The sequence below is a fragment of the Ovis canadensis genome, chromosome 12, assembly GCF_042477335.2.
Source record: "Ovis canadensis isolate MfBH-ARS-UI-01 breed Bighorn chromosome 12, ARS-UI_OviCan_v2, whole genome shotgun sequence".
Classification (NCBI taxonomy): domain Eukaryota; kingdom Metazoa; phylum Chordata; class Mammalia; order Artiodactyla; family Bovidae; genus Ovis; species Ovis canadensis.
In genome coordinates, this window is record NC_091256.1 from 45,554,715 (window position 1) to 45,577,187 (window position 22,473).

A 22,473-nucleotide genomic window follows, 5' to 3' on the forward strand; every position below is an offset into this window, starting at 1 on the left:
TGTGTCTCCTCAGCCTTGACTTACTCAGGATTTCCCTAAAAGACTCTATCTTAGACACTCTTCTCTGATTCTTTCCACTTTGGACTCATCTTGTCAGTTATTCCAGTTTTAAGTGAGTGTGTGAATGAGTGAAAGTCATTCAGTTGTGTCTGACTCTTTCTGACCCCATGGATAGTCTAGGAATTCTCCAGTCCAGAATACTGGAGTGGGTAGCTGTTCCCTTCTCCAGGGGATCTTTCCAACCAGGGGGTTGAACCCAGATTTCCTGCCTTGCAGGCAGATTCTTTATCAGCTGAGCTACCAGTGAAGGCCAAGAATACTGGAGTGATCTGCTGGATATTACCAGTCTAGGTATTCTAGTCCTATGAGGGCTAGATATTTAGACATCTACCATTTAGGGCTGGGCTTTGCTGATGTTGAAAGCTCAGGTGAGCACTAGTCACTTCCATTATGACAAATATTCAGCTGCAGTCAAAACCAGGACTGAGCTTTGCAAAAGCATAAAACAACTTTTCACCAGTATTTCATTCTTTACTGGGGACTGTTCTCCATCCCCTATGCCTATAAGCATGCTCAAGTCTCCCTCACAAACAAGCAAACTCATGAAACAAACTCTTCTTCAGTCCTACAGCTATTTGACTTCCTAGCAAACTAACCTATGCTGTCATCACCTCACAGCTCCCATTTATTTCTCAGCCATGATGATGCAATTTTTACCCATCACTCTTTGAAACTTAGAATCATTAGTGACCTTTCAGCTGACAGACATGCTGGATCCACTGTTTACTTTTCTGTTGTTCTATGTGATTTCTCCGCCACATTCTACAAATATGTCCTCTCACTTTTCTTCCTCTCATCCCTTGATTTCCATCGCCCCATTTGTTTCTGGCTTTCCTTTCAACCTATTGGCTATTCCTTCTTAATGGTTTTCACTGATTTCTTTGGTCTGCTCTTTACAGGCTATTTCTTGATTTCTTCCTCAGTTTTCTGTTTCTGCTCATTCTGTATACCGGACCTGAGTGACTTATCCAGATTGAAAATACTACTATGCTGAAAGACTCTGATGCTGGGAGGGATTGGGGGCAGGAGGAGAAGGGGACGACAGAGGATGAGATGGCTGGATGGCATCACGGACTCGATCGACGTGAGTCTGGGTGAACTCCGGGAGTTGGTGATGGACAGGGAGGCCTGGCGTGCTGCGATTCATGGGGTCGCAAAGAGTCGGACACGACTGAGCGACTGAACTGAACTGAACTGAACTGATGACACCAAAACTTTTACCTATAGGTCTGACCTCTTTGGGGAGCTCTAGACAGATCTGTCTGCTCATTAAATATCTCCACTTGGAAGTCCCGCAAACATCTCGGACTTAAACCTGTCCAAAACCAAATTCACCATCTTTTTCTTCAGACCTCCTCTTCTCCTTATGTATTGTATCATAGTGATTTCTGTAGTTAAAAATCCTTATGTTGGGCCTTAAAAGTCTTATTATGCTTTGGCCCCTATAGACTTTTCTTGCTTTATATTATGCAAGATATTATATCCTCACTACTTGCTCCCTGGACTCCAAGCCTTGAAAGACTATAACATGGTCTTTCACTATTTAGTGTGTATGCTTAGGCAGTTCCTTGATCTTTGTTCAGTTAAATCCTGTCTGCCTTTCTGTGGTCATTTTAAGAACTCATGTTCCTAGAGGTACTATTATACCAAATTATAGCTTTTGTTTACTTATTTCTCCCTTTCCCTCAGTTGCAAAGTTACTGAAAAGTTCTGGGCTTTTCATCTTTGAATTCTCCATGTTCACCACAGTGTGACAGTATCATATAGTTTAATTTCATCTGCTCACCTAAAGAATACCAAATGCTCTTACCTTTGTCGGTCAAATACCAGAGGATATTCATATGTTAGCTTCTTCTCTGTGAATTTGCTTTCTTCTTTTATTTCTATGGGATATTCAGTAACATCACAAGGCAAAATAAAATCACTTGTCTGTGATAGTTCAAAGGTCCTGCGCTGTCCAAAATATCCACAGTAATGACCATTGAGGGCATGCCAGAGCCTGGGGAAAGGCAAAGGTAGGGAGAAGAAAGTAACTGGAGTTCAGTGGAAGTTACTCTGTTTAGGTCACTTATGTAGATTTTTCTTGGCCCAGCAGGGATTTTAAACTCGAGTCCAGAACCCTACCTATTAAATATGTGGAGCTAATCATAACTTAAACATTTTTACTAGTTGGAATTCTAATCTACAACAATTTTGGAAATGTCATTTTAAATCTATACTTATGATAACCACTTATTAAACTCAGAAGACTAGAAATGGATTTTTCCCAAAATAGTAGTGCTCATTCAACTGTCTAATTTCTGTATCAGCTGTCTAATTTCTGTATCAGCATCAACAGAACTTATGGGAGGAGACATCTACTAATGGTTTCACTCTTACCAAAATCATTTCAACTGCCATCTGCATTTTCTACTATTTTGGAAACGCCATACTATTTTTTACAACTGAGTTCTTCAATAAGGTGGCAAAAGAAGTGATTCTTTATATATATGCATTATTTCACTCCAAGAGGTCCTTCTAAATAACCCACATGGTTTAAAGTCATACAGAATGTCATTAGTAAGAGTATGTACCCTATGTCTTATGGAAATAAGACACAAATAAAATAATGTCCGACAGATCTTCCACTTATGTCTTGATTTCAAGCTCAAAATAGCAAGTGATGGAAACAATCATAATGTGCCTACCTCAAAGACCCAGGAGGAGAATAATCTAAATGGACTAAGAGTAGATTCTACAAAGTCTAGGTAGTATCCCAGTTCGAAGAGGTAGGCACTGAGGAGGAGGTAAAACAGGGGAATCCAGTCAGGGGTCCTCACACCTTACAGTGGCCTGGAAATGTACCCTTCCTTTCATACTTTAATTCCCCAGTGCTACGTAGATGTTTTTATGGACTTCCCAGAGATCTGACTAAAGTGGAATTGACAAGCCTTCTCAACGCAGAAGTTAGACAGATGAGGGACTGGCTTCAGGACAACTCTACATTCATTCTGCTGGAGGCAAGGACTGAAGTAATTTTTGGTCTTCTTGTTTTCTGGTGTTTCCTGCTTTATGTGCAATGTTCCCAAATGACTAATCCCATCTCTCAGCCTGGTTTTCTAGGAGTCAGATATAGATTTGGATCTTTACCCCTCTCTAGCCTCTGTCCCAAAACTAAGCCTTTATTGTGCTTTTTCCTATGATAAAATCAATCTTTTTGACAAACAAGATTTAGAGTGTTAAATGCTTCCCTGGTGGCTCAGTTGGTAAAGAATCTGCCTGCAGTGCGGGAGACCTGGGTTCAAACCCTGGGTTGGGAAGATCCCCTGGAGATGGGCATGGTAACCTCCTCCAGTATTCTTGCCTGGAGAATTCCATGGACAGATGAGCCTGAGGCACTACATGCAGTCCATGGGGTTGCAAAGAGTCAGACACAACTGAGTGATTTTCACTTAGACCTAGGAAGTGGCAGTGAGTATTAGCAGAAAGACTTATTTGTGAAAAGAACTGTATTCTGAGATAGCTGTTAAATAGAGCTAAGTTTTTTGAACTGAGTATTTAGGGATAGCTTCACTTGAAGAAATTGTTAAGTAATTCCTCCATGCTATAGATAACTGGTTTGAGCAGGAAAAGCTTATAAACGATAGAGGTGTGCACACATGTAACGTGTGGGGAGTGTGTGTATGTGTGTATTATAATGCCCAATTAACACTTCTGATGACCACTGAAAATAAGCTGGAGCAGAGACTCAAGGGAGAGAGTTTTGGAAAACATCTATAATAATTAAATGTAATTTTCATGTCAGTTCATTTTTCCTATGAATAAAACAACCGATCTCTTTGACAGAGAAAGCAGCTCTGTTTGCCCTCAAATAAGATCTTATCTTAAAGATTTATCTTTAACTCAGTATTTCTGAAGATTTTCATCTTTCCATGTTTTAAATGTTTTCCTTTTTTAGTGCTTCTTTTCTCAATGAATGACACTAGTATTCATCTAGTTTTATAATGCCTGGAATCATTTGACATCTATCTCTTACCTTCTCTTTCAGTTAAAGTTTATGTCTTCTGGATTTTGCCTCCTGAATAGTTCTCAAATCCAAAATATTTATTCCTACCACTGTAACCACTCCCTGAGTTCACACCACTGTATTCACCAGTGACATCTAACTGGTCTTTGTGCTCCCAATTTTGCTGCTCCAAAATCCACACCTCACACATTATTACTTTTAAAACATATCTCAAATTAAATGAGTGTTAGTCGCTCAACTCCTCTGCCCATGGAATTCTCCAGGCAAGAATACTGGAGTGGATAGCCATTCCCTTCTCCAGGGGATCTTTCCGATCCAGGGATCGAACCCAGGGCTCTCGCATTGCAGGCAGATTCTTTACTGTCTGAGCCATATATAAGCTCTATTAATTATGTTACTCACCCACTTAATATTTTTTGGTGGCTATTTATTTCAAGATGAAGATCCAAATCCTGAACAGTGTCTGCTACATTGCTATATGGTCTTGTCCCTGTCTGAATCACCAGGCTCAAGCTCATATAGCTAGCTAGGGTCTTCTGAATTTCAGACCATGGTCATTCACACAACATAAAATATTTCTTCCTTTTCATCTTCATTATGTTTAAACTCTTGAAAACCCTTTGAAACCTCTTTATCTCCCTTGAGCTTACCTACTTTTATGCCCTTAAGAGGCCAATTTATTATCATGATTTTTAATGTAATTTTTTAAGCTTGCATTTTATATTAAAGTATAGTTGATTAAAAAAGTTGTGTTGGTTTCAGGTGTAAAACAGAGTGATTCAGTTATACATGAACATGTATATATTCTTTTCCAAATTCTTTCCCCAGGTTATTACAGAGTATTGGGCTTAGTTCCTTGTGCAGTATACTAGGTCCTTGTTGGTTATCTATTTTGAATAGAGCAGTATGTACATGTCAATGGCAAATTCCCAATTTATCCCATCTCCCTGGTAACCAAAAATTCATTCTCTAAGTCTGTGAGTCTGTTTCTGTTTTGTGAATAAGCTCATTTGTATCATTTTTTTTAAGATGCTGCATTTAAGTGATATCATATGGTATTGTCTTTCTATGTGTGACTTTACTTAGTATGGTAATCTTTAGATCCATCCATACTGCTGCAAAAGGCATTATTTCATTCTCTTTAATGGCTGAGTAATAGTCTATTGTAAATATGTACTACATCTTCTTTATTTGACAGTGGACATTTAGGTTGCTTCCATGTCCTGGCTATTGTGAATAGTGCTGCAATGAACATTGGCTTGCATGTATCTTTTTGAAATATGGTTTGAATTATATGTAGCAATTTGTCTCAAGAATGGTCACGAAATTTCCTTTCTCCTTCTGTGTGTGTGTGTGTATATATATATATGTGTGTGTGTGTGTGTGTATGTATTTTTAGCATTTTATGTATGTATACCTAGCATCACTAGGCAATTAAAAACAAGTAGGCTTGGTAGAGCATGGCCACTATAGTTATTAATTCTGAAGTAGTAGATCTCTAAAGTCCTCATTAGAAGGAAAAAAAAATTTTTACTATGTATGGTGACAAGTGTTGACTTATTAAGGTGATCCTTTTACAATATATACATATATTGAATCATTCTGTTGTATATCTGAAACTAATGTAATATTATCTAAAACCTCGGTTTTTTAAAAAAGCTGATACTAAGGGGAGGCTTTCTAGAGACTATAATTGATTACAGTCCTAGTAAATCATCTCTGTTTGCTCCAAATGTAGCACTGTGCTCACCCCTCTGAAGTAAGAGGAGCAACCAAGGAAGAAAAGAACCACAAAAACAAGTAGACTTTAATGTCAATTACATTTTCATTGAAACAATTACTTCACTTTCACTTTTCTCAGTATTAGTTGTTTTTTCCTTTATTTTGTAATGACTTCTCATCCTGTGTATCCTGTAGTCTTCCCTGGGCTTGGGTCTATCTCTCTGAGCTATCCATATTGCTTAATGATTTGAAATAAGTCTATAAGAACACTTGTATTGAAAGTATACCTTTTAGTGTTGATGAGCATGGCATCTCATTTTCTTGAGTGTGGAAAATTACAAATTAGTGACTACCTTCTCAAAGTCCTTTGGTGCCACCTTTTATTTGTTTTAATCAGCTAATCAAGATTCCACTAATGGTATATACTCAAAGTTTAGCTTAAAATCCTTTACCTCATACAACCTAAATTCACAATATGAAGGTCCATACCTTACTGAGCCATCGATGGAGGCAGTGAGTACCACTTGTTTCTCTTCTACATAGATTATTTGAACAATTTCTAATGAATGAGCACGCCAGGCAAGAAGCTGCTTGAATTTCTAGATAGCAACAATAAAGCATATCTTTTAAAAAGTACATACTGATCCAAATACAATCTTGAACAAAAACATTAATCATTAAAGAGCTAAGCTAATGAATGAATGGTGTAGACATCTGTGCAAGACAGTGATATCCCCACCAGAGTTATCTTTTCTATTGCTTGTTGAGGTACCAAAAATTCTATTTTTAGGTATTTGTTAATCTATGCATATCTCTGGGACAGGAAATATCTTACACCTTTAGCAGCTTATTATTTAACTGAGGATTAGCAATTCATTTAGTTGAAAACTAGTAGAAGACTAGATGAAAGAAAATCCTTAGAAGGGTTGTGGGGGGACTATATAATATAGTAATATTACATATAATATAATCAGGAGCAGGAGAAAGCAGAGTTAAAAGAAGACGACCAAAGGGGAGATTGGCAAGAAGACTTTTCCTGTTTCCAAGTTTTATCCAGAGATTCCTGGCTAATTTTTTGTTTGTTTTGGAGGGGGGCTGTTGGTGATGATTGCAGGATATATATGTTACTTACATACCACAAAGAATTAACAAAAGGATTGGACCCAGCTCATTCTCTCACAAAGACATCTTGACACTTCAGTATGTGACTTATCCTCAAGTTTAGAGCCTCTAAATTGGCTCCAGAAGAACTTTTTAAACCATGTGGACTAGAGTTGTCAATTGGGAGACTTATTCTATAGTTATATCCCCATAAAACATGTTCCCTCTCTGTCACTGATGAACCCAGACTAAGTCCTTACTTCTTGCTGGTCATCTATGTGGGAGATAGAATTCTGGCAGCTCAGAGTTCTATGAGACCCAAATTCATTTAGACTTTAACATAGTAAGTTAGGCGTAATTCTTCCAATATTTCTTGACCTTCTGATTCAGTTCCCTATTCTTAAAGAACTAGGGTAAAAGCTACACCCTTCTACTTATTTTCTCAAAGCTTTTCAAGAACATTGGTTGCCCAAAGGTTCTTTCTCTGCCATGGAACGGAATTCTCTTAAGGCAAGGATTTCATGAATATGGACCATATCTATAGTAAGAAATACATTTTACTTCATGACCCAGTAAACACAAGCAGTACCTGCACATGCATTTGAAACCAGTTTCAGTATCCTTCACTAAGGATACTTAATCTATATTGTGTATAATGCACAATTGATACTGTCTGTTGTTCTATTGTATTGGGTTGGCCAAAAGGTGTCCCAAACATGATATACTATTTGTCTTTGTGTAGATAGATTTTGCCTACTGTATCTCTTAGACTATTGGTATTCCACAGATCATCTTTTAAACAGTATTGTCTCAAGAGAACCAGATTAACCTCTGATTTATAGGCTGACTTATTAAGTTTTCACTGTAGTTGTAATCCATAACTGAATCTTGTTTAATGCATGGTACATATTAGTGTATGTAATAATGAGATGTTTTATGACCAGAATCCATTGTGCATTTATAAATAGGCAGCCAGATATAAAATGGAAAATCACATTGTTCAAATAAAGAGAAGGTTGAAATCAGGTTGGATAGGGAAGAATTTAGACATGTTATTAAAATAGATCCTCTTCATTTCAATTGGTGAAAATGCTTTTAAAAATCAATCCCACTATTATTCTAATTCAGTATCAACACATTACTTTGTTTTAAATATTTTCTCTGAATTTTGAAAGGTCTCAGTTGCCAGTTTGTAGGAAGTCCACTTGTGAAAATGAAGGTTTTGAATTGTATTTTTCATCTGCTAAAATTAATATGAGAATATTGATAATTATCACAAGTAAGAGAAAACGATTAGATAACCTTCTTCTCATACATGATTCAAGCATATGGTTGTTTTTGTTCCTCTCACAGCATGCCATATAATTGATAGAGTAAGTTGAAACTTAGTGCTTTCCATTTGCTGGTGGTAAGTGTTACATGTGGAAAGAGAATTGGATTAGAGGACAGGAACCCCGATTCTGGCTCTGTCTTCATCATTAACTATGATGTGATCCCAGGCAAGCTGCTTTCTGATTTCCCTTCTGCAAACTGAAGATAGTCATACTGAAGCTAAGTATCTGAACTTTATAAAAGCTATAAAGGGTTCTTGGAAACAAAAACTCTGTAGATCAAATGAGATAATGTTTGAAACAATAAGCATTCTAAAACACTCTGCGAGGAATCCCATCCTAATCTATGTATCTATGCATTAATATTAATACCTGTAATCCAAAAACAACATTTCTGTTTAAGCTACTATTTGGCTTTTGGATTTGAAGAATTAACTTACAGGGAAATAAGCCTATGATAAAATAGTGTTTCCTTGCTGTAGTCTTTGATTAGTTTTGAATTTTTATAATATATGTAGATATATTGGCATATCCACACACACACACAAGAAGTGCATTTTTTTTTTTTTAGCCATGCTGCGAGGCATCTGGTATCTTAGTTCCCCAATCAGGGATTGAACCCGCTCCACTTGCAATGGAAGCATGGAATCTTAACCACTGGACTGCCAGGGAAGTCCCAGGAAGTACATATTTAAATGGTTATCAACTAAGGATGGTGACATTTACATTGCATTAACACTAAAAATAGAATAACATATTTAATCATAAGGATGATTTTAGACTATAGGGGAAGAGTTTCTTGAAAATAATAATGTCTGGGTACCAGGTGGGGCTTCTAGGAAAGGTTATGAAACTTCCTTCTATGAAGTTGTGTAAGATAAAGGCAATGACTGTGGAGGACTGCCTGATGTATGATGCTCTTAAGCTCTGGGCAGACTCTAACAAATAAGTCAAAACATGAAGTAGATGCAGAATGACCAGTGGCTTGTTTGCTCACTCACTCATTCATCCCCTATTTTCTCCTGTATTTGTCATATAGCTTATGTTTCAATAGTATCACATATGACTTGACAGTAGGTAGTCTTGTCCTGTATTTCTATCTTTTGTGGCATTTGGCACAGAGAAATGCTCAGTAAATGTCTTGATTCATTAATTAAACTAAAACTGAAGTTCTTACCTTTTCATCATGAGGTGATTCCAAGAAGGAACTGATACTGCAAAGGATAACGTGTCCTTCTGTATGAAATGTAAACATTGGACTTTTAAATTAAATATTCTCTTGTCTAAGTAATTATTAATACTACTCAGACTTGTTTTGATCAAGTTGTTTTGATTCAAGCATTTAAAATGGTAAATAAAATAGTATCTGAGAGGTGTAGTGCCGCCTCAGCAGCTACAGCAGGGACTCGAGCAGGGTGATGACCATGCGGGAGGTTGCCTCCCTCTTGGAGACACCGCAGGGCACCATTGCTGCACTGGTTCTGTACCTGCTCTGAGTGTTCTTAGCGATGGCCTGGAAATCTGGGGGTGCCAGCCCCTCAGAGCTAATCCACAACCTCCACAAAAACGGAATCCTCAAGGCAAAGTATTTGAAGTCATGTTGGCCTCAGACTGCTCTCACTATGCAAAATGCAACCTTTATATGGATTCTTCACATGGATTCTTCACAGTCTATGGGGTTCCAAGCAACAATTAGTACTCCACATATGCATGCGTATGTACTAGAACTTCTGTTCGATCTGCTGCATGAAGGAGCTAAAGCTGTAGGAGCTGGAAGTGGGACCCTTAAACTGCATGTTTTGCATGTATGGTTGGGTCTAGTGGAAAAGTCATAGGAACTGATTACATTAAAGAGCTACTAAACCATTCAGTAAATGATGTCCAAAAGGGTGATCCAGTGCTTTTGTTTCCAGGGAGACTGCAGCTGCTTGTAGGGGGTGGAAAATGGAGTATGCTGAAGAAGCCCCTTATGGTGCTGTTCATGTAGGAGCCACAGACCCAGCTGTGTCCCCAGGCACTAATAGACCAGTTAAAGCCTGCCAGAAGATTGATATTACAAGTGGTCTGCAGATGAAAACTAGATATTGGAGTAATGTGGCAAGCTACGTGTTGGCAGTGTCAAAATGAAATCTCACAATATTGTGATGTGGACAGAAAGGTGATTCAGTTATATATGTATATCCTTTTCCAGATTATTTTCCATTATAGTTTGCTGCAAGATGTTAAATGTAGTTCCTTGTGCTGTACAGTTGTTGTTCAATCACTGTTGTGTCCGACCCTTTGCAGCCTCATGGACTGCAGCACACTAGGCTTCCCTGTGTGTCCTTCACAATCTCCTGGAGTCTGCTCGGACTTACATCCATTGAATCAGTAATGCCATCCAGCCATCTCATCCTCTGTCGTCCCCTTCTCCTCCTGCCTTCAATCTTTCACAGCATCAGAGTCTTTTCCAATGAGTTGGGTCTTCACATCAGGTGGCCAAAGTATTGGAGTTTCAGCTACAGCAACACTCCTTCCAGTGCATATTCAGGATTGATTTCCTTTCGGATTAACTGGTTTTTTATCTCCTTGCAGTCCAAGGGACTCTCTCAAGAGTCTTCTCCAACACCCCAGTTCAAAAGCATCAGGTCTTCAGTGTTCAGCCTTCTTTATGGTTCAGTTGCACATCCATACTCGACTACTCAAAAAACCATAGAACTTTGACTATATGGACCTTTGTCGGTAAAGTGATGTCTTTGCTTTTGAATATACTGTCTAGGTTTGTCATAGCTTTTCTTCCAAGGAGCAAGCATCTTTTGCTTTCATGGCTGCAGTCAGCATCCACAGTGATTTTGGAGCTCAAGAAAATAAAGTCTGTCACTGTCTCCATTACTGTGTACTGTGCTCTACATCTACAGTGGGACCTTGCTTGTCTGTTTTATATATAGTAGTTTGTATCTGATGATCTCAAGCCCCCAATTTACCCTAATTTATCCCTCCTCCCCCACCTCTCCATTTGGAAACCGTAAGTTTGTTTTCTGTCTCTGTGAGTCTGTTTCTATTTTGTAGATAAGTTCATTTAAATAAAGATAGCTTTAAATAAATGCTGTAAATCTACTGGTAATATTGAATGCAAACATAAATAATTATTTTCTACAATCTCCAGAAGACTCAGGCAATTGTTAATACAAAATAATACATTGAGACTTTTGTAAGGTAACTTTTGTAATGAAAAATTAGTTTTAAAAGAGGAGACATAAAATTTAAATATAGTATAATAGTAATATCTGGATGCAGATCTCAAGATTACATTAGAAAATAATAAGGTTTGGCTGTGGTAAAAAGAAGTATAGGCTAAGCTTGAGAGAAAAAAAGAAAGCTTAGGCTTAATTCAAAAGAAGAGAGGAAATAGGAAGGAAGCATTAAAAAAAAAATAGTGTTACATGAAAGAATTAAGACCAACTATATTGGTTATGGACTTCCCTGGTGGCTCAGATGGTAAAGCATCTTGTCAACCTTGCAGGAGACCCGGATTCAAGCCCTAGGTTGGGAAGATCCCCTGGAGAAGGAAATGGCAATCCACTCCAGTACTATTGCCTGGAAAATCCCATGGACAGAGGAGCCTGGTAGGCTACAGACTATGGGGTCGCAAAGAGTTGGACACAACTGAGTGACTTCACTTTCACTTTCATATTGGTTATAACAATAAAAGTCCCCTATGAAGAACAAATAATCCCTTTCTTCTCGTGCATGACTCCCTTTAGAATGAAGGTTAATGCAACATAACCCTTTTAAGGTTATAAATAAAATCTTTACATTATTCCCAATATGCAAATAAGGGAGTGGGAGTCCTATACAGAACTCCTACAGGACTGGGAAAGCAGACTATAGGAGGGCACAGCAAAACCTTATGCTCACCAGGACCTAGGAGAAAGGAGCAGCGACCCCACAAGAGAATAAGCCAGTCTTGCCTGTGAGTGTCCAGGAGTCTCTGGCGGAGCGTGGGTCAACAGTGGCCTGCTGCGGGGTCAGGGGCACTAACTAAGCAGTTCATGGAGCCATGGTGTGCTGACATAAGTCCCTTTGCAGGAGGTCACCATTATGCCATTAGCCAAAACTACAAGGAAGGAATACAGCCCCACCCATCAGCAGAAAATTGAATTTAAGGTTTATTGACCATGGCCTTACCCACCAGAACAAGACCCAGATTTCCCCACAGCCATTCCCTCCTACCATGAAGCTTCAACAAGCCTCTAATCCTCACCCATCAGAGGGAGACAGAGTGAAAACCACAATCACAGGAAGTGAACCAAACTGATCACATAGATCACAGCCTTGTCTAAATCAAAGGAACTATGAGCCATGCCATGTAGGGCTACGCAAGGTGGATGGGTCATGGTGGAGAGTTCTGACAAAACGTGGTCTACTGGAGAAGGGAATGGCAAACCACTTCAGCATTCTTGCCTTGAGAACTCCATGAATGGTGTAAAAAGGAAAAAAAGATGTGACATTGACGGATGAACTTCCCAGTTGGTAGGTGCCCAATATGCTACTGGAGATCAGTGGAAAAATAGGTCCAGAATGAATGAAGAGGCTGAACCAAAGCAGAAAGAACACCCAGCTGTGCATGTCTCCTGTGGTGAATGTAAAGTCTGATGTTCTAAAGAACAATATTGTATAGGACCCTGGAATGTTAGGTCCATGAATCAAGGCAAATTGGAAGTGGTCAAATAGGAGATGGCAAGAGTGAACATCGACATTTTAGGAATCAGTAAACTAAAATGGACTGGAATGGGCAAATTTAATTCAGCTTACCATTATATCTACTACTGTGGGCAAGAATCCCTTAGAAGAAATGGAGTAGCCATCATAGTCAGCAGAAGAGTCTAAAGTGCAGTACTTAGATGCAATCTCAAAAATGACAGAATGATCTCTGTTCATTTCCTCGATTACTCTCATAGTAATCGAGGTCTATACCCCAAACAATAATGCTGAAGAAACTGAAGCTGAAGACCTACAAGAAGACCTTCTATGAAGACCTACAAGACCTTCTAGAAATAACACCAAAAAAGATATTATTTTCACTATAGGAGATTGGAATGCAAAAGTAGGAAATCAAGACATACCTAGAGGACCAGGCAAGTTTGGCTTTGGATTACTAAATGAAGCAGGGCAACGGCTAACAGAGTTTTACCAAGAGAATGCACTGGTCATAGCAAACACCCTCTTCCAACAACACAAAAGATGGCTCTACACATGGACATCACCAGATGGTCAATACCGAAATCAGATTGAATATATTCTTTGCAGCTGAAGATGGAGTCACTATACAGTCAATGAAAACAAGACTGGGAGCTGACTGTGACTCAGATCATGGACTCCTTATTGTCACATTTAGACTTACATTGAAGAAAGTAGGGAAAACCACTGTGCCATTCAGGTATGACTTAAATCCCTTATACAGTGGAAGTGACAAATAGATTCAAGGGATTAGATCTGATAGAGTGCCTGAAGAACTATGGACAGAGGTTCATAACATGGTATAGGAGATGGTGATCAAAACCATCCCCAAGAAAAAGAAACGCGAAAAGGCCAAATAGTTGTCTGAGGAGGCCTTAAGAATATGTAAGAAGAGAAGAGAAGCAAAAGACAAAGGAGAAAAGGAAAGATATGCCCATCTGAATGCAGCGTTCCAATGAATAGCAAGGAGAGATAAGAAAGCCTTCCTAAGTGAACAATGCAAAGAAATAGAGGAAAACAATAGAGTTGGAAAGAGAATCAGAGACACCAAGGGAACATTTCATGCAAAGATGGGCACAATAAAGTACAGAAATGGTATGGACCTAACAGAAACAGAAGATATTAAGAAGAGGTGGCAAGAATATACAGAAGAACTATACAAAAAAAAAAATCTAATGATCCAGATAACCACAATGGTGTGACCACTTACCTAGAGCCAGACATCCTGGAATACAAAGTCAAGTGGGACTTGGGAAGAATCAGTACGAGCAAGCTAGTGGAGATGATGGAATTCCAGCTGAGCTATCTCAAATCTGAAAAGATGATACTATGAAAGTGCTGCACTCAATATGCCAGCAAATTTGGAAAACTCATCAGCGGCCACAGGACTGGAAAAGGTCCGTTTTCATTCCAATCCTAAAGAAGTTCAATGCCAAGAAATGTTCACCCTACCCCCACAATTGCACTCATTTCACATGCTAGCAAAGTAATGCTGACTTAGCAGCAGCAGCAGGCTTCAACAGTATGTGAACCAAGAACTCCCAGGTGTTCGAGCTGGATTTAGAAAAGGCAGGAGAACCAGAGATAAAATTGCCAACAACTTTTGGAAAAGCAAGAGAATCCCAGAAAAACATCTACTTCTGGCTGACTATGCTAAAGCCTTTGACTGCATGGCTCACAACAAACTGTGGAAAATTCTTCAAGAGATGGGAATACTCTATCACTTTACCTGCCTCCTGCGAAACCTATATGCAGGTCAAGAAGCAACAGTTAGAACTGGACATGGAACAACAGACTGGTTCCAAATCGGAAAAGGTGTACATCAAGGCTGTATATTGTCATCCTGCTTATTTAACTTTTATGCAGAGTACATCATGGAAATGCCGGGCTGGATGAAGCACAGGCTGGAATCAAGATTGCTGGGAGAAATATCAATAACCTCAGATATGCAGATGACACCACCCTTGTGGCATAAAGTGAAGAAGAGCAAAAGAGCCTCTTGATGAAAGTGAAAGAGGAGAGTGAAAAAGCTGGCTTAAAACTCAGCATTCAAAAAAAAGAAGATCATGGCATCATGTCCCATCACTTCATGGCAAATAGATGGGGAAACAATGGAAACAGTGATAGACTTTATTTTCTTGGGCTCCAAAATCGCTGTAGATGGTGACTGCAGCCATGAAATTAAAAGATACTTGCTCCTTGGAAGAAAAGCCATGACATAGACATAGACATAGACATAAAAGCAGAGATATTACATTGCCATCAAATGTTCATATAGTCAAAGCTGTGGTTTTTCCAGTAATGTATGGATGTGAGAGTTGGTCAATAAAGATGGCTGAGTGCTGAAGAATTGATGTTTTTGAACTGTTGTGTTGATGAAGACTCTTAAGAGAGTCCCTTGGACAGCAAGGAGATCAAACCAATCAATCCTAAAGGAAATCCATCCTGAACATCATTGGAAGGACTGATGGCTGAAGCTGAAATTCCAATACTTTGGCCAATTGATGCAAAGACTTGACTCATTAGTAAAGACCCTGATGCTGGGAAAGATCAAAGGCAGGAGAAGGGGATGACAGAGGATGAGATGGTTGGATGGCATCACCGACTCGATGGACATGATTTTGAGCAAGTGCGGGAGATGGTGATGGACAGGGAAGCCTGGCATGCTGCAGTCCACGGGGTCGCAAAAAGTCAGACACAACAGAGCAAGTGAACAACAACAGTCCTATACCCAATTTAATGACAGAAGAAATCATATGTCTTGCTTTAAATACAGAGCTTCTGTTTGCTTGGCAGCTTGGGCATCCTTCCTTTTGTTTCAGTAAATTTCACAGTGTATCCTATATCCATTTTTATATCATGCAGGTTTTTAAGATACTTGTGGCCAACTGCATAACAGCAGTGACTTACCTGTATTTCCAGTCAGTAGTATTCTTGCACATGAATCAGTGAACAGCGATGTCAGAGAAATGGCAGCATGTTTTGTGAAAGGTAGAATATCTTTCAGTAGTCTTCCCTGTATAAAATATGATAATAAATTATATAAACATCAGTATTGGAGTTGAGTTTATAGATAATTTATCCCAAGAGCTATGTACTAATTATAACATGATTTCTCTTCTAATTATAGCATGATTTCTCTTCTTCATAATAAAAATAATTTGAAATTATGATGCTTTTGAACTGTGGTGTTGGAGAAGACTCTTGAGAGTCCCTTGGATGGCAAGGAGGTCCAACCAGTCCATCCTAAAGGAGATCAGTCCTGGGTGTTCATTGGAAGGACTGATTCTAAAGCTGAAACTCCAATACTTTGACCACCTCATATGAAGAGTTGACTCATTGGACAAGACTCTGATGCTGGGAGGGATTGGGGAAAGGAGGAGAAAGGGACGACAGAGAATGAGATGGCTGGATGGCATCACCGACTCGATGGACATGAGTTTGAGTGAACTCCGGGAGTTGGTGATGGACAGGGAGGCCTGGCATGCTGTGATTCATGAGGTTGCAAAGAGTCAGACACAACTGAGCGATTGAATTGAACTGAACTGATATAGACTTATTTCCTTGAAACTAAATATTAGTAAAAGTGGGGTCAACTGTTAATTAGTAGGCTGCAGTCCACAGGATCGCTAGGAGTTGGACACGACTTCACTTTCACTTTCATGTGTTGGAGAAGGAAATGGCAACCCACTCCAATGTTCTTGCTTGGAGAATCCCAGGGACGGGAGAGCTGGGTGGGCTGCCGTCTATGGGGTCACACAGAGTTGGACACGACTGAAGCGACTTAGCAGCAGCAGCAGCAGACTCTTATTACTGCAGATCACCTCTATACTTGTAGGTTGTTCTCTGTCGCTTCCGATAACCCTCTTCATGCAGTTCCTCAACCCCTTTCCAGTGATATTTCTCCTTTTAAATAAACATGATTTTCAGATTTAAGTGTTTCTCACTTACTTTAAGCCAGAATGTTGTATTTGTCCTTTCAGAAATATCTATTTTTGAATATTGGTACAAGACAGATTGCAAGAGATTCAAATTTGGCAGGTTGTTTTTCAGTGCTTAGTGTAAATCATCACTGACTTTCATATACAATTCTGTACTTACTTGGAGAATAAAAGTCAAAACATAGGAAGGAAAATTTTGAATCTGCTACTTGTTTCCTGAGATTTAGTTGGATATAGTCTTTTCTCCTCCTATTGTTCTCACACTTTTATTATTTACCTATCGTGGGGGGAGGGGGAAATGTCACTGCTCTAATACCTGGGTCGTCTCAGGGAAAATCATTGTTTACAGTATTTCATAGCATTTTCAAACCAAGAAAGTGAAGTCGGTTAGTCGTGTCTGACTCTGCGACCCCATGGACTGTAGCCTACCGGTTTCTTCCATCCATGGGACTTTCCAGGCAAGAACACTGGAGTGGGTTGCCATTTCCTTCTCCAGGAGATCTTCCCAACCCAGGGATTGAACCTGGGTCTCCGCATTGTAGACAGACACTTTACCATCTGAGCCACCAGGAACCAAGAGTTTCTCACTAATAAGTTAGAATCAACTGATCAACTGGAGGTTTTATACAGCAGACAGTATGCTGTTCTGTGTTGTCAAACCTCACTATCTGCCATACAAAACTTGCTGTTTTCTGGGTTTCCCTCTAGAAAGGAATCTTATAAGTGATGCCACCTCCCTTTCTGTTCACCATCATCAGTCTAACTCAAGATCCTTACTTCTGTCATTTCTGTCCATCTAATTCAAACCCCCTGCCCTACTTTCCACCCCCAAATCATTTAAAATCTTTCAGTAAATGAAAGTTATCCTTCATTGTAAAGTGTTTAGGACCCTCAGTATAATGTAATAACTTCTTCCAGTGGCTTGGAAAGCTAAATTTTCATGTATATTACACATTTCAGTGTTCTTACACTCTTTAATGATGTATTCATCATTAATACTATCATGTTATTTAAATCTTAGTTTTCTGAATGCTGTTTTAAGCCAACTTTTTCACTTTCTTCAAGAGGCTCTTTAGTTCTTCTTCACTTTCTGCCACAAGGGTGGTGTCATCTCTGTATCTGAGGTTATTGATATTTCTCCTAGCAATCTTGATTCCAGCTGTGCTTCATCCAGCCTGACATTTCCTTAATGTATTCTGCATAAAAGTTAAATAAGCGGGGTGACAATATGCAGCCTTGATGTATGCCTTTCCCAATTTGGAACCAGTCTGTTGTTCCATGTCCAGTTCTGTGATTCCTGATGTGCATACATATTTCTCAGGAGGCAGGTCAGGTGGTCTGGTATTCCCATCTCTTTCAGAATTTTCCACAGTTTATTGTGATCCACACAGTCAAAGGCTTTGGCATAGTCAAGAAGGCAGAAATAGATGTCTTTCTGGCAGAAATAGATGTCTTTCTGGAACTCTCTTGCTTTTTCCATGATCCAACAGATGTTGGCAATTTGACCTCCAGTTCCTCTGCCTTTTCTAAATCCAGCTTGAACATCTGGAAGTTCATGGTTCACATATTGCTGAAGCCTGGCTTGGAGAATTTTGAGCATTACTTTGCTAGTGTGTGAGTTGAGTGTAATTGTGCAGTAGTTTGAACATTCTTTGGCAGTGCCTTTCTTTGGGTTTGGAATGAAAACTGACCTTTTTCAGACCTGTGGCCACTGCTGAGTTTTCCAAATTTGCTGGCATATTGAGTGTAGTACTTTCACAGCATCATCTTTTCGGATTTGAAACAGCTCAGCTGAAATTCCACCACCTCCACTAGCTTTGTTCATAGTGATGCTTCCTAAGGCCCACTTCACTTCACATTCCAGGATGTCTGACTCTAGGTGAGTGATCTCACCATCATGGTTATCTGAGTCATGAAGATCTTTTTTGTATAGTCTTCTGTGTATTCTTGCCACCTCTTTTTAATATCTCCTGCTTCTGTTAGGTCCATACCATTTCTGTCCTTTATTGTGCCCATCTTTGCATGAAATGTTCCCTTGGTATCTCTAATTTTCTTGGAGAGATCTCTAGTCTTTCCTGTTCTATTGTCTTCCTCTATTTTTTTGCATTGATCACTGAGGAAGGCTTTCTTATCTCTCCTTGCTATTCTTTGGAACTCTGCATTCAAATGAGTATATCTTTCCTTTTCTCCTTTGCGTTTCGTGTCTTTTCTTTTCTCAGCTATTTGTAAGGCCTCCTCAGACAACCATTTTCCCTTTTTGCATTTCTTTTTCTTGGGGATGGTCTTGATCATTGCCTCCTGTACAATGTCACTAACCTCCATCCATAGTTCTTCAGGCACTCTATCAGATCTAATCCCTTGAATCTATTTCTCACTTCCATTCTATAATCATAAAGGATTTGATTTAGGTCATAGCTGAATGGTCTAGTGGTTTTCCCTACTTTCTTCAATTTAAGTCTGAATTTGGCAATAAGGAGTTCATGATCTGAGCCATAGTCAGCTCCTGGTCTTGTTTTTTGCTGACCGTATAGAGCGTTTCCATTTTTGGCTACAAAGAGCATAATCAATCTGATTTTGGTTTTGACCATCCGGTGATGTCCATGTGTAGGGTCTTCTCTTGTGTTGTTGGAAGAGGGTGTTTGCTATGACCAGTGCGTTCTCTTGGCAACACTCTGTTAGCCTTTGACCAGCATCGCTTTGTACTCCAAGGCCAAATTTGCCTGTTACTCCAGGTATCTCTTGACTTCCTACTTTTGCATTACAATCCCCTATAATGAAAAGGACATCTTTCTTGGGTGTTAGTTCTAAAAGGTCTTGTAGGTCTCTGGACCATTCAACTTCAGCTTCTTCAGCATTTTTGGTCAGGGCATAGACTTGGATTACTGTGATAGTGAACGGTTTGCCTTGGAAACGAACAGAGATCATTCTGTCGGTTTTTGAGATTACATCCAAGTACTGCATTTTGGACTCTTTTGTTGACTATGATGTCTACTCCATTTCTTCTAAGGGATTCTTGCCCACAGTGGTAGATACAATGGTCATTTGAGTTAAATTCCCCCATTCTGGTCTATTTTAGTTCACTGATTCCTAAAATGTCGATGTTCACTCTTGCCATCTCCTATTTGACCACTTCAAATTTGCCTTGATTCATGGACTAAACATTCCAGGTTCCTATGCAGTATTGCTCTTTACAGCATTGGACTTTACTTCCATCACCAGTCACATCCCCAGCTGGGTGTTGTTTTTGCTTTGGCTCTGTCTCTTCATTCTTTCTGGAGTTATTTCTCCACTGATCTCCAGTAGCATATTGGGCACCTACCAGCCTGGGAAGTTCATCTTTCATTGTCCTAATTTTTTGCCTTTTCATACTCTTCACGGGGTTCTCAAGGCAAGAATGCTGAAGTGGTTTGCTATTCCTTTCTCCAGTGGACCATGTTTTGTCAAAACTCTCCACTATGACTTGTGCGTCTTGGGTGGCCCTACATGGCATGGCTCATAGTTTCACTGAGTTAGACAAGACTATGGTCCATGTGATCAGTTTCATTAGTTTTCTGTGATTGTGGTTTTCATTCTGTCTGCCCTCTGTGTGATAGGTTTAAGAGGCTTATAGAAGCTTCCTGATGGGAGAGACTGACTGTTAGGGAAAATGGGTTTTGTTCTGATGGGCAGGGCTATGCTCAGTAAATCTTTAATTTCCTGTTGATGGGTGAGCTGTGTTCCTTCCCTGTTGTTTGACCTGAGGCCAAACTATGGTGGAGGTAATGAAGATAATGGTAACCTCCTTCAAAAGATCCCATGAATGCACTGCTACACTCAGTGCCCCTGACCCTGCAGCTGGCTACCACTGACCCATGCCTCCACCAGAGACTCCTGGGCACTCATGGGCAAATCTGGGTCAGTCTCTTGTGGGGTCACTGCTCCTTTCTCCTGGGTCCTGGTGAGCACAAGGTTTTATATGTGCCCTCCAAGTGTCTGTTTCCCCAGTCCTGTGTAAGATCTGGCAGCTCTATGGTGGGGTTAATGGTGACCTCCTCCAAGAGGGCTTATGCCATACCCACGTTGACAGAACCCAGAGCCCCTGCCCCTGCTGCAGTCCACTGCTGTCTCCTCAGGAGACACTCAAACACAGTTCTGGCTCAGTCTCCGTGGGGTCTCTGAGCCCTGGTGTGCACAAGGTTTGTTTGAGCCCTCCAAGCATCTCTGGTGGGTAAGGGGTTCAATTCTAAATGTGATTTCACCCCTCCTACAATCTTGCTGAGGCTTCTCCTATGCCCTTGGACGTGGGGTATCTTTTTTTGGTGGGATCCAACATTTTCCTGTTGATGGTTGTTCAGCAGTGGGTTGTAATTTTGGAGATCTCACAGGAGAAGATGAGCACGCGTCCTTCTACTCTGCCGTCTTCACGACATCATCTCCATCACTTCATGGCAAGTAGATGGGGAAACAGTGGAAACAGTCACAGACTTTTTTTTTTTTTTTGGCTCCAAAATCACTGCAGATGGTGACTACAGCCATGAAATTTAAAAATGCTTGCTCCTTAGAAGAAAAGCTATGACCAACCTAGACATCATAGCAGAGACGTTACTTTGCCAACAAAGGTCAATCTAGTCAAAGCTATGGTTTTTCCAGTAGTAATGTATGGATGTGAGAGTTGGACTATAAAGAAAGCTGAGCACCAAAGAACTGATGCTTTTGAACTGTGGTGTTGGAAAAGACTCTTGAGAGTCCCTTGTACTGCAAGGAGATCCAACCAGTCCATCCTAAAGGAAATCAGTCCTGAATATTCATTGGAAGGACTGATGCTGAGGCTGAAACTCAAATACTTTGGCCACCTGATGTGAAGAACTGACTCATTGGAAAAGTCCCTGATGTTGGAAAAGACTGAAGGTGGGAGGAGAAGGGGACAGCAGAGGATGAGATGGTTGGATGGCATCATCGGCTTGATGGACATGAGTTTGAGTAAGCTCCAGGAGTTTCTGATGGACAAGAAGGCCTGGTGTGTTGCAGTCCATGAGGTTACAAAGAGTTGGACACGACTCAGTGACTGAACTGATTATTTAAATATGCAGTGAAATATATAGTGGGATGTATTCGTAGCTCAGTGTAAAGAAAGATTGGAAATACAGTAGTTGTCTTAGCAGTTTTTGATGATTTGATCTTTTGAGTTACAAAATTGACCTAAATTTTTGAGTAGTATTTTCAGTGAGTAGACTGAAAAACCAGCCATTTGGCTAGAAGATTGAACAGTAATAAAATTAGATGCTATATCAAACCGTAGGGGCCTAAGGTTTATTCAATAATCCTTTTTATCTTTCCCGTTTTTTTGCTGTTCCAGGTAAATGACAGGCCCTGACCTCCATAGTCCACAAGCGGAGATGTCCGTCCTCATGTGCAGTGACAAGAATAGGTGGCGGTTGAGTATCTGTTTCATTGGTGCCTCCAGGAGGCTTTTTGTCCACTGGCTGTTGCTCTCTCATTGCAACATCTGTTTGCTCACCTGTTGGAAAATTAGTGAGTTACCAGTGTTTGTTATACTTGGCATTTCAAATTTTATAGAATATAAAAGAGGAAGCAAGTAGGAAAATAGAAAAAA

General features: G+C 39.8%; 1 protein-coding gene and 1 pseudogene across 2 annotated transcripts in view; one reads left to right on the forward strand and one right to left on the reverse strand.

Moving 5' to 3' along the window:
- WDR64 (WD repeat domain 64) overlaps window positions 1-22,473 on the reverse strand; it is a 137,715-nt gene that overhangs the window by 13,807 nt on the left and 101,435 nt on the right. For both annotated transcript variants that reach the window (XM_069545566.1, XM_069545565.1), the window contains 5 exons: window positions 22,235-22,377; window positions 15,850-15,955; window positions 9,398-9,456; window positions 6,278-6,387; window positions 1,871-2,059 (listed from right to left, as the gene is read on the reverse strand). In XM_069545566.1, coding sequence (XP_069401667.1) covers window positions 1,871-2,059; window positions 6,278-6,387; window positions 9,398-9,456; window positions 15,850-15,955; window positions 22,235-22,377 — 607 coding nt within the window. The remainder of the gene's footprint in view (window positions 1-1,870; window positions 2,060-6,277; window positions 6,388-9,397; window positions 9,457-15,849; window positions 15,956-22,234; window positions 22,378-22,473) is intronic.
- LOC138416437 (protein-L-isoaspartate(D-aspartate) O-methyltransferase-like) lies at window positions 9,714-11,303 on the forward strand (annotated as a pseudogene).